At 41.9% G+C, this 12,344-nt stretch overlaps 1 protein-coding gene across 3 annotated transcripts in view; it reads left to right on the forward strand.

Moving 5' to 3' along the window:
• The window catches only part of LOC138192512 (cadherin-18-like), a 123,152-nt gene that overhangs the window by 95,228 nt on the left and 15,580 nt on the right, over positions 1–12,344 (forward strand). For all 3 annotated transcript variants that reach the window (XM_069139950.1, XM_069139952.1, XM_069139953.1), the window contains one exon: positions 7,951–8,075. In XM_069139950.1, coding sequence (XP_068996051.1) covers positions 7,951–8,075 — 125 coding nt within the window. The remainder of the gene's footprint in view (positions 1–7,950; positions 8,076–12,344) is intronic.

Below are 12,344 nucleotides of genomic sequence, written 5' to 3' on the forward strand. Positions count from 1 at the left end.
GATCCTGTTTTCTGTGTTCAGAGCGAGCAGTCGTTTGTTCAGTAACACCAGGAAGAGATCAGAGTGAAGCTTAGTGAGATGAGAGGACACACACGGAGAAGTCCCTGAATAGAGACGCCAAACACATTTACGTCCACTGAATATAGATAAGAAAAGATAAGTGAAGGGTTTATCATCTCATCCTCCACAACCATGTAGATCCCTGTAATCTCATCTCATTTTATGTCTGCAGTAAAACGTCAGAGCAAACAAAGCTAACTGCTAAAGAGCTGCTTTTCATGTGGAACCAGCTGGATATGTGTTTAAATAAATAGCTTCATATAAAAGAGGCTTTCCACTCCATTTAATATCTTTTTCTTTGTTTTTTCACAAGAACCATCTGTTTCAGAGCAAACACAATGCAGTGCAGCGCTGTTAATACTTCTCTGTGCTATGACTGGTGAAGGAGTCTGTTCGAAGCTGCAGCTTTACAGAGTTCTCCTGATAGTTTTACAGAGTTCTCCTGATAGTTTTACAGAGTTCTCCTGATAATTTTACAGAGTTCTCCTGATAACTTTACAGAGTTCTCCTGATAACTTTACAGAGATATCCTGATAACTCTGCCGAGACATCCGGATGACTTTATTGAGTCATCCTGATTACTCTGCCAAATTATCCTGAGAACTTTGCTGAGTCACACCAGGACCCCCCCTTGATTAACCACTAACATGCCGCCTGTGAACCTTTGAAATAAAGCCAAAACTGGATTTTCACAAGGATGTTTTTTCATACTAATACAGTATTAGATTAAATATAATTAAATTATGTGCAAAAGAAACACGACCGCACAGGTTTGTAAACTAATTTGTGAGTTCCAATCAGAGATGCTTTCAAATAAGAGTCCCTACTCACTACAGGAACAACATGAGGCTGAGCCCAGGTGAGGTTTAATTTATTCCATATACAGGATTCAGTTTAGGAGAATAATATTACAGTATGTTGTTTCAGAGCTCTGAGAATCACAATGTAAAGAAACATGAGACCAAAAAAATCTGTGTACCAGAGACAGAAAAGAGCAGCAGTAGTGAGCAGAGAACACTGTAAACTGACAGTAGCATCCTATGATGGGATGTTGCATCATATTTATGATATATCTTAATGCATTAATTCGTGAACCCTTTCTTAGAACACAGTTCCAATGTCATGTGATCAGAGACAGCAGGTCTGACAAAAATGGTCCTTTTTTAATCTTTTGCATTTTTAGTTTTTGACATTAACAGAAAGGTGATAATTGGGCTGGGTTATTTTTTAGGTTCTAGTGGGTGGTAGTGTTCTAGACTGTAATATATGGATAAGTACGTAAATCCAGGTGGATATGGATTTTAGTGCTGTACAAATGGAGTGTCGGTAAAGGTTTTTTCTGTGCAGTGTATTTTTGGTGTCAATTTTGAGGTGAAATTGCGCCTTACGCCTCTGCAGCTCAGACCAGGTCTCAGTGCAGCACAGCAAATGGAGCGCTACTTTCACGGCTTCAGTGGCTATATGACGCAGCAGCCATAGAATATAAAATACACTCAGGTTAACTACAAATGAATTGTAAATAAATTAGACATAAAGAGGAAAACGTCTTTTCATCTCCTCATCTGCTTTAGTAATCTAGCAGATGTGTGAGACCACAGAGACACTGTGTCATCTACACACTAAAGGTTAAAGCAGTTCACACAGCAGCTGAGTTCATTTAATTCATGATTGGAAAGTAAGTTATTTACACTTACAGGTCCCAATGTATTTTATTTATTAACACCTCAACATGACTTTATTTATTAACACCTCAACATCACTTTATTTATTAACACCTCAACACTTTATTTATTAACACCTCAACACTTTATTTATTAACACCTCAACATCACTTTATTCATTAACACCTCAACACTTTATTTATTAACACCTCAACATCACTTTATTTATTAACACCTCAACACTTTATTTATTAACACCTCAACACTTTATTTATTAACACCTCAACATCACTTTATTTATTAACACCTCAACACTTTATTTATTAACACCTCAACACTTTATTTATTAACACCTCAACACTTTATTTATTAACACCACAACATCACTTTATTTATTAACACCTCAACATCACTTTATTTATTAACACCACAACACCACTTTATTCATTAACACCTCAACATCACTTTATTTATTAACACCACAACATCACTTTATTTATTAACACCTCAACATCACTTTATTTATTAACACCACAACATCACTTTTGGGTTAAACAATGTTCACATCTCTTAGACTCAGGATATAGTTTTAGAGACACCTAAACTTTAGATTAACATCACACTGTTAGTAGAAGAATATAATAGCATACAGGACAGCAGTATCTGTAGTTATGAATCACCAAGTCCATAATTGGTTCTCATAGTTTGTGAGTTTTGGTAACATCTGACCACATGAGGGAGACATGTATCTTCCAGGATGGCCAATACAAGTCATCGGGTCTGGAAAGGGTCAACTGTGGAGTTGGTGTATTGACCCAAAGGGATTAAAAGGAGGCATCCTGTGGTTTACAGCTGGGCGGACGTGGTCTCCAAAGTGACAGGTTTTATACCCTAAAAGGTTGAATACCGTCACTTGTGGCAGACGTTTGGGTTTTTATGAGATAAAAGGGTGATAAAGAAGATCAGAGGAGTTTACCAACAGTTCACATCCTGCAGGCATGTGGGAGTTGAAATCAGCTTGATGGGTCCTTCTAAGATCACAGAGTGACGGTGAGGAGATGTGGTGCTGGCACTTTGTGAGGATACTTTAAAGCAGGTTCTACAGTGCACTAGTGTTTGCGAGTGCAACACACGTCAGCCACTGAATTTAATATCAAGGTTAAACTATAAGTATAATGTTGTAATTCCTCATTTTTATCATCATGGTCATTTCATGTTTTTCTCACAAACTAATCCATAAACTCAACCATGGCCTTGACTATTCCACTCCTGATGTGTCTTGTAGCAGATAAATCACTCCACATGGACTTGTTAGCAAAGTTAAAAAGAAGATTTTGACTGGAGGGGATCTTTTATATGCTCTGTAAAGATTCCAAACATTCCCTTGACTCTTTCAGTGGTTTCATGAGTTCATGCAGTTGGATTTCACAGCACATCGCTGGGCTGTTTACCTCTCAGCGGTATTGATTAGTCTGTACCATGCTGGTCTGGAAAAGCTGCTCAGTGTTGTCAGTAAAAAAAACACTGAGGTGTAAGCCCACAGAGGAAATATTACAGATGGAGGTGTGCGTGTGGGGGTGGGGGGACGACGACAGAAGAAAAAGATGTAAGACAGGACTAATGATGAAGGTATGTAGTGAATGTTTCATATCATGGTCAGTGGGAGACTAAGGGTTGTCTCTGTCTGCAGATGATGGCACTGTATGGAAAAGGGAAGGAAGCCGCTATTTATCCTTAGTTAAATGAAAAAGCAGCAGACGGAGATTGTCAGAGTGCATGAATGGGGCCTTCAAGATATCAACCAATTCAACTAAATGTGTAATATTTGGTTTCAAAGGGAAGAAGCCAAGGTAACGTTTTACAATGTGTGGTACCAGTTTAGATTTTGTATATACATTTTCGCCTGGCAGCCTCTAACTGGACTATTAATTTAATAGTAACATTTATTAATGTGCTCAATACTTGACTATGGGGATATTCTCAATGGTTCTGCAGCACCATCTGTAATCGCTAGTGAATATTGCGCATGATCAGCCTTTAGGAGTATGAACCAGCCCCCCCCCACCACCCTCGCAGTCTCAGCTCAATTCACAGAATGAGGGACATCCAGCTGTAGTTGAGAGGGATTACGTTCGCTCTCCATGAGTTTAAATCCAAACATATGGATCAGGATTTCCAGCAAAATCTTTTCGTTGAGCAGCACAACAAATTTTCTAAGAATTGTATAAAGAAGGTCAGCTTTGTAATTCCAAAGGTCAAAGGTCAGAGGAGGACTAAAGAACAGTGAACTGTTGTTTGCTGACCTCCTTTGAGCTGTGACAGATGTACATCTTTATTTTGGAAGCTTAGTAAGAGGAAAGATTAGGAAGCTGTTCCAACACAAGGGAGCACACGAACAGAAAGCTGATTGCCAGCTGTGGTATTAACGTTTTGAGTCTGTAAAAGGACAGAACCAGAACCAGGACCAGGACCTGACAGACCGGACTGGGTCACAGTGAACATATGATGTGACACCAGCCAGGTGAGAGCTTTGTCAGTGATGTAACGCTGCAGTACACCAGGGCCAGCAGGGATTTCAGGTAGCATATGATGAGTTCGACCGCGTTTCTTTATGACATTCATGGTTTTGAGTCACAGCCTGTTTTATTGTTGAAATGTTTCAAAATCGGATATTTCTATCCATCACTCAAGGTTTCTTAGTTTGATTGCTTTCTTCTCAAAAGTTACCAAGGAGGAAGGGATGCTGGGAAACGTTAATATGACATTAATGATAACTTGCATTGATTTTGTGACAGTTTTTTTTCTCAACAGTTAAAACTTTTAGTGAGGAGCCCTTCAGTAAATGGACAAGAAGTTAGCTGCACAGGCTAACGATGTGTGTGTGTGTGTGCACACGAGTGTGCGCTTATGTTTTGGGTGAGGGGAGGGGTCGAAATAAAAATATATGCCCTGGGATCAATCACAGTTATGTTGTGCTGCAGAGTTTTGTAAACTATCATCGACATTGCTAGAAGACAAGTAGAGTATATGGTGGAATAGTCACAAAAAACGAATCACTTTTCTTTGAAGTCGTTGGAAACGTCATAATTCAATTCAATTCAACTTTATTAATATAGCGCCAAATCACAACACAGGTTATTTCATGGCACTTAACACATTTAAAGTCCTTACAGCAGAACTTTACAATATTATACAGAGAAACCAACAATTCAACAATTCAACAATTCCCACTTAAGCAAGGAGGAAAAAACTCCTCTTTAAGGGAGAAAAACCTCCAACAGAGGGAAGAAAAACTCTCTTTAACAGGAAGAAACCTCCAACAGAACCAGGATCAGAGGTGGGCGGAGCATCTGTTAACAGAACCAGGATAAGAGGTGGGCGGAGCATCTGTTAACAGAACCAGGATCTGAGGTGGGCGGAGCATCTGTTAACAGAACCAGGATAAGAGGTGGGCGGAGCATCTGTTAACAGAACCAGGATCAGAGGTGGGCGCAGCATCTGTTAACAGAACCAGGATAAGAGGTGGGCGGAGCATCTGTTAACAGAACCAGGATCAGAGGTGGGCGGAGCATCTGTTAACAGAACCCCGGGATCAGAGGTGGGCGGAGCATCTGTTAACAGAACCAGGATCAGAGGTGGAGAGCATCTGTTAACAGAACCGGACTCAGAGGTGGGCGGAGCATCTGTTAACAGAATCAGGATCAGAGGTGGAGAGCATCTGTTAACAGAACCGGACTCAGAGGTGGGCGGAGCATCTATTAACAGAACCAGGATCAGAGGTGGGCGGAGCATCTGTTAACAGAACCGGACTCAGAGGTGGGCGGAGCATCTGTTAACAGAATCAGGATCAGAGGTGGAGAGCATCTGTTAACAGAACCGGACTCAGAGGTGGGCGGAGCATCTATTGACAGAACCAGGATCAGAGGTGGAGAACATCTGTTAACAGAACCAGGCTCAGAGGTGGGCGGAGCATCTGTTAACAGAACCCCGGGATCAGAGGTGGGCGGAGCATCTGTTAACAGAACCAGGATCAGAGGTGGAGAGCATCTGTTAACAGAACCGGACTCAGAGGTGGGCGGAGCATCTGTTAACAGAACCAGGATCAGAGGTGGAGAGCATCTGTTAACAGAACCAGGATTAGAGGTGGGCGGAGCATCTGTTAACAGAACAAGGCTCAGAGGTGGGCGGAGCATCTGTTAATAGAACCAGGATCAGAGGTGGGCGGAGCATCTGTTAACAGAACCAGGATCAGAGGTGGGCGGCCATCTGCCTCAACCGGTTGGGGTGAGAGGAGAGCAGAGAGAGAAAAGGACAGCATAGAGACACAAGAGAAGAACTGTTGGTGGAGACGACAATCACAGAGCAGAGACATGCAGCTCCATGACGGGACATCTGGAAAAGAAAGAACAGAAACTACACGAGTGAAGGAACTGAATGGAGACAACAGATAATAAGAAGAAACTATGGGAGAGAAGAAGATGGTGAGGTATGAGTCAGTTAAAGAGTAGGAGGAAAGAAAAGAAGCTCAGCATGTAACGAGGTCCTCCAGCAGCCTCGGCCTATAACAGCATAACTAAGGGTTGGTTCAGGTCTACCTGAGCCAGCTCTAACTATAGGCTTTATCAAGAAGGAACGTTTTGAGTCTAATCTTAAAGCGAGAGAGGGTTTCTGCCCCTCCAACACAAACTGGGAGCTGGTTCCACAGGGGAGGAGCCTGAAAACTGAAGCTCCGCCTCCCATTCTACTTCTGGAAACTCTAGTAACGGTTTATTCTATACTCACATTCAGCAGAGAAGAAGCTTCAAGGTGGAAATCAATCTTTTATTTTGTCACAAGTAGTCGATGACTTCAACTTCACTGTGATAACACTTCTGTACAACCGGAAACTTCACTTCAGCCACATGGTAAATGTCAGTCAGACTCTTCTGGAGGTGATCTGAGGGAGCACATTATGAAAACACGTGAAAAGAAGAAATCCTTGTTATGTTGTGTGGCAGGACTGGACCCGGCAGGAAGACACAAAACTCAAGTTCTCTCTCTCTCTCTCGTTCTCCCGTTCTCTCTTTCTTTCTCTCCTCTTCCCGAGTCGAGAGGGAAACTCCACCGAACTTTCCCCAGGGAGCGGGGCCATCTGGTGCAGCCATGTTAAAGCGCTTTGAGACCGAAAGGTGATAGCGCTATACAAGTACAGACCATTTACCATTTACGCGCTCAGCTCTGGTCCGGGCAGGATCAGGTGGGCCGTAGACACTGCAGGCAGGCAGGCAGGCAGGCAGGCAGGCAGGCAGGCAGGCAGGCCAGAGACAAGAGAATCAGTCACCCTGTGAAGATATTTTGTGTAACTTTGAATTTTTCAGAAGTGGCAGGTCTGAATAAGACTTTGTGGTAAAACACTAATTAGTCAGCTGATCCATTTGCTTTTAACCTGATTAAATGTGTGTGTGTGTGTGTGTGTGTGTGTGTGTGTGTGTGTGTGTGTGTGTGTGTGTGTGTGTGTGTGTGTGTGTTTAACTCAGTACAGTGTCCTCTTATGTAAAACTTTCATCCCATTGCTTGTGATGATCCTCTACAGACCCATGAGACTGAATGTAAAGTGAGACCTGGTGGTGATGTCATGGTATATGGTGTGAGTGGGTAGTGGTAGGGCTGATGTCATGGTATTTGGTGTGTGTATGTAGTGGTGGTGGTGATGTGATGGTATGTGATGTGTGTGGGTAGTTGTGGTGGTGATATCATGGTATTTGGTGTGTGTGGGTAGTTGTGGTGGTGATGTCATGGTATTTGGTGTTTGTGGGTAGCGGTGGTGATGTCATGATATTTGATGTGTTTGTGTAGTGGTGGTGGTGATGTCGTGGTATTTTAAGGGTTTTGATAGTTGTAGTGGTGATGTCATGGTACTTGAAGGGTGTGGATAGTGGTGGTGGTGGTGATGTCATGGTATTTGGTGTGTGTAGGTAGTGGTGGTGGTGAGCTGGGCCTGAAGCAGAGACAGGAACACAGCAGACTTTCGTTGGTTCATGTGAAACAAGTTGTTGATCCATCATCTCAGATCCTTCAGAGATTACAATAATACGATAAAATAAAGTGTTGTGCATTTTAAAATATTAAATAAAAAATGTAGTAAAATGTCATGCTTGTTATGACAGGATGTCCTGTGGACATTTCAAAGATAAAACAACCAGCATCAGTGTGTTCATACATTAACAGCTTTCTCTGGTGTGATTCTCAGACAACCCTCGGATGCTGAGTCATGTGCCCATCACCATCCAGGTCCTGGATGTCAACGACAACATCCCCACCATCTCCGGGGGCAACAACGCCGTCATTGTGTGTGAGAGCACCAAAAGTGGACAGGTGAATCTCCGCTGCCCCACACTTTGTCTGTCAGGTGTTTGATGATTAATCAACACGTATGAGGAACATTTCCACGTCTGTATTCTCATTGTGCGGCTCTGTTGGCTCGCTGCATGTTTTCATCTTCCCTCGGTCCTGTGACCATCCCCTGTAAGAAACAGGCTTTCAGCTCCTTCCTCTCCTTCCAAATGTTTCAATCAGCTCTGATGTTCCTCAGCGTCTGGACCTACGCTGCTCCGCAATAAAACAAAACCACCAATAGAAGTCAGATTTCTCTTTTCTTTTTCTATGTATGTTGTAGGCCAATCAGAAATGTTCAGCATGTCAAATAACCCTCCGAACGAGTTCAACAACAAGCGGAGTTGTCAGAGTGTTGGTGTGACATCAGTCTGACACCACTCTGACATCATATCAAGGTTTAAATGACAGATAATAACAAACATCATGACGCGTGTCCTTTAAATACGTCTAGTTTGATGTGAAATCAAACATGTAATTGGAGCAGTAGATTCAGACATACAAACATGTACATGTGTACATGTGTACATGTGTACATCTACAGAACGCACTCAGCATAGAACATAGCAGGAGGTTTATAGTCTGGATCCTTTATGAGTAGCTGACCTGAAGTCTGGTCATCATAGCTGCTGGGTTTCAGATATATCTTATAGAGAGCTCCACCACATCCATGGTGACACTACAGCGTAAATAATGAAATGACTGAAGAGAAGAAGTAATGATGTCCATTAAAGGAACAAACATCCATCCGTGTTCATGAAAATAAGTTCAGTATCTGCACGTTGGTTCAGCAGCGCTGCTGAATACTGGAGATAAAGAAGAATGTGTTTGGAGCAGTAGTGATGAGGTCATGATCACTCAGGTTTCACTTCCATAAAACAAAGTAGAAAAATAATAGTGTAACTATTCCAGGTGACGAGGACCTGAACATGACAGCAGACAAACTGCTTCATCCCTTTTCATTTTCCTTTTTTAGCAGCAATAGACACACTGACAATAAATCATTTCACCTGAAATGAGACACCAAAGGTTGTGTGTGCTGTGCAGGTAACAACTTTCTGCTCCATGTCATCACACTGATCACATGATGTAAGTCTCCAGATACCCCCCCTCCTCTCCCCTCCCAACCAATCAGATGCTTGTCTGCCTAAATTTGTTTTAGAGATGTTGGGAGGTCTGAATTATCCAGTAGGACTTTGGTAATTCTGTCTCTCTAACTTTTCTTCTACATGTTACTCATCTACACCGACTGTCTGTTGCATGAAGTTACAGAGAATACGCTCTAAAAATGAAACTATATTTGAGACAAGTTGAAAATATTTTCAGGAGGAATCTGTTAGTTATAGACTGAGATCCACAGATGGAGAGATGAGAGACGGATTCTTTGTTGTTCTTGTTGTTTTCATGGAATGTGGACAATTAATCAAATGTAGCATAAAGTCAGACTTATCGCTTAATTACAGGTACAATTGAAGATTGATATGCAGCTAGAGAAAAACTCTTTAAAATCAGGATTACAGTTATATTTCTGTGTCTGTAAATGTGCAGAGCTTCAGGAACAGAAAGTGGAAATCCTCCCAAACATGCTCTGAAATTCAGGATTAAATTCTTCGTCTTTAGTCTCAGTTTGCAGATCGTGGAGACATTTGAACAAACTGTGATGCAGAGATCTCCAGACATCTCAGTGATTGGAGAATGTCCAAATTAAAACTGTCAATACATATACATATACAGCATACACACACACATACATATATATATATATATATATATACATATACATATATATACACACATATATATATACACACACACATATACATACACACATATATATATATATATATATAGTGGTGTGAAAAAGTGTTTGCCTCCTTCCTGATTTCTTATTTTTTTGCCTGTTTGTCACTTAAATGTTTCAGATCATCAAACAAATTTAAATATCAGTCAAAGATAACACAAGTAAACACAAAATGCAGTTTTTAAATGAAGGTTTTTATTATTAAGGGAGAAAAACAATCCAAACCCACATGGCCCTGTGTGAAAAAGTGTTTGCCCCCTAAACCTAATAACTGGTTGGACCACCCTCAGCAGCAACAACTGCAATCAAGCGTTTGCGATAACTTCCAATGAGTCTTTTCCAGCTGTGGAGGAATGTTGGCCCACTCATCTTTACAGAGTTGTTGTAATTCAGCCACATTGGAGGGTTTTCCAGCACCAACCTCCTTTTTAAGGTCATGCTACAGCATCTCAATAGGATTCAGGTCAGGACTTTGACTCGGCCACTCCAAAGTCTTCATTTTGTTTTTCTTCATCCATTCAGAGGTGGACTTGCTGGTGTGTTTTGGATCATTGTCCTGCTGCAGAACCCAAGTTGGCTTCAGCTTGAGGTCACGAACAGATGGTCGGACGTTCTCCTTCAGGATGTTTTGGTAGACAGTAGGATTCATGGTTCCATTGATCACAGCAAGTCTTCCAGGTCCTGAAGCAGTAAAACAGCCCCAGACCATCACACTACCACCACCATATTTTACTGTTGGTATGAGGTTCTTCTTCTGAAATGCGGTGTTACTTTTACACCAGATGTAACGGGACACACACCTTCCAAAAAGTTCAACTTTGGTCTCGTCAGTCCACAGAGTATTTTCCCAAAAGTCTCGGGGATCATCAAGATGTTTTCTGGTAAAAATGAGACGAGCCTTAATGTTCTTTTTGCTCAGCGGTGGTTTTGGTCTTGGAACTCTGCCATGCAGCCATTTCTGCCGAGTCTCTTTCTTCTGGTGGAGTCATGAACACTGACCTGAACTGAGGCAAGTGAGGCCTGCAGTTCTTTGGATGTTGTTGTGGGGTCTTTTGTGACCTCTCGGATGAGTCGTCGCTGCTCTCTCGGGGTAATTTTGGTCGGCCGGCCGCTCCTGGGAAGGTTCACCACTGTTCCATGTTTTCTCCATTTGTGGATAATGGTTCTCACTGTGGTTCTCTGGAGTCCCAAAGCTTTAGAAATGACTTTAGAACCTTTTCCAGACTGATAGATCTCAATTACTTTCTTTCTCATTTGTTCCTGAATTTCTTTGGATCTCGGCATGATGTTTATCTTTTGAGGATCTTCTGGTCTACTTCACTTTGTCAGGCAGGTCCTATTGAAGTGATTTCTTGATTGAGAACAGGTGTGTCAGTAATCAGGTCTGGGTGTGGCTCGAGAAATTGAACTCAGGTGTGATAAACTACAGTTAAGTTATGTTTTAACAGGAGGGGGCAAACACTTTTTCACACAGGGCCATGTGGGTTTGGATTGTTTTTCTCCCTTAATAATAAAAACCTTCATTTAAAAACTGCATTTTGTGTTTACTTGTTATCTTTGACAAGATTTAAATTTGTTTGATGATCTGAAACATTTAAGTGTGACAGACATGCAAAAAAAATAAGAAATCAGGAAGGAGGTAAACACTTTTTCACAACATTGTATATATAATTATATGTTTCCACATAAATTATTCAGACTGTGGAGCTGCTGGTCCAGATCACTTTAATCCAGGGGTGTCAAACTCATTTTAGTTAAGGGGCCACATAATGCCCACTTTCACCTCAAGTGGGCCAGACCAGTAAATTCATAGCATAATAACGCATTCATAACGACAATACTTCTCTATGTTTAAATCATTGGTGAAGGTTTTTGGATGATAAATCCTATTTTAAGGTCTTTCTACAATAAACTAGAAACATAAAGACCAAAAACTCAGACATCAGCCCACTGTTTATCTGCCCCGGCTCTCCTCTGCAGATTCCCTAGCAGCGAGCGCTTCTGCCTCCGGAGCAGAAATCACATTTACGCTGTTTTTGAAGCAATTACTGGATTGATTAAAAAAAAAAATTACAAAATGTTTGTACTCATAAACCTCCATATTCTCATAGAAATGGAATTTATGTCTTTCTGTAATTTTCACACTTAGCAAAGTCATCCGGCGGGCCGAGCTGGACCCCCTGGCGGGCTGGATCTGGCCCGCGGGCCATATGTTTGACACCCCTGCTTTAATCCCAAACACAGGCCTGCCTTCTCTTCCTCCTCTTTCCCCTCTTGCCCCTCTTCCCCCTCCTCCTTCTCTTCCTCCTTTCCCCCCTCTTCCTCCTCCCCTCCCGACCCCCACCACTGCCAGCCCCTCTGCTCCACAGCGGGCTCTTTCCAAACCAAGGTGATAAAACGTTTGTATGTGCAGATGTGCATGACAGCAACTGTCCTGGCGTCTACGTCCA

This window comes from Embiotoca jacksoni, unplaced genomic scaffold, assembly GCF_022577435.1.
Source record: "Embiotoca jacksoni isolate LCO1_2020_lvr unplaced genomic scaffold, fEmbJac1.0.p SCAF_88, whole genome shotgun sequence".
Classification (NCBI taxonomy): Eukaryota; Metazoa; Chordata; class Actinopteri; family Embiotocidae; genus Embiotoca; species Embiotoca jacksoni.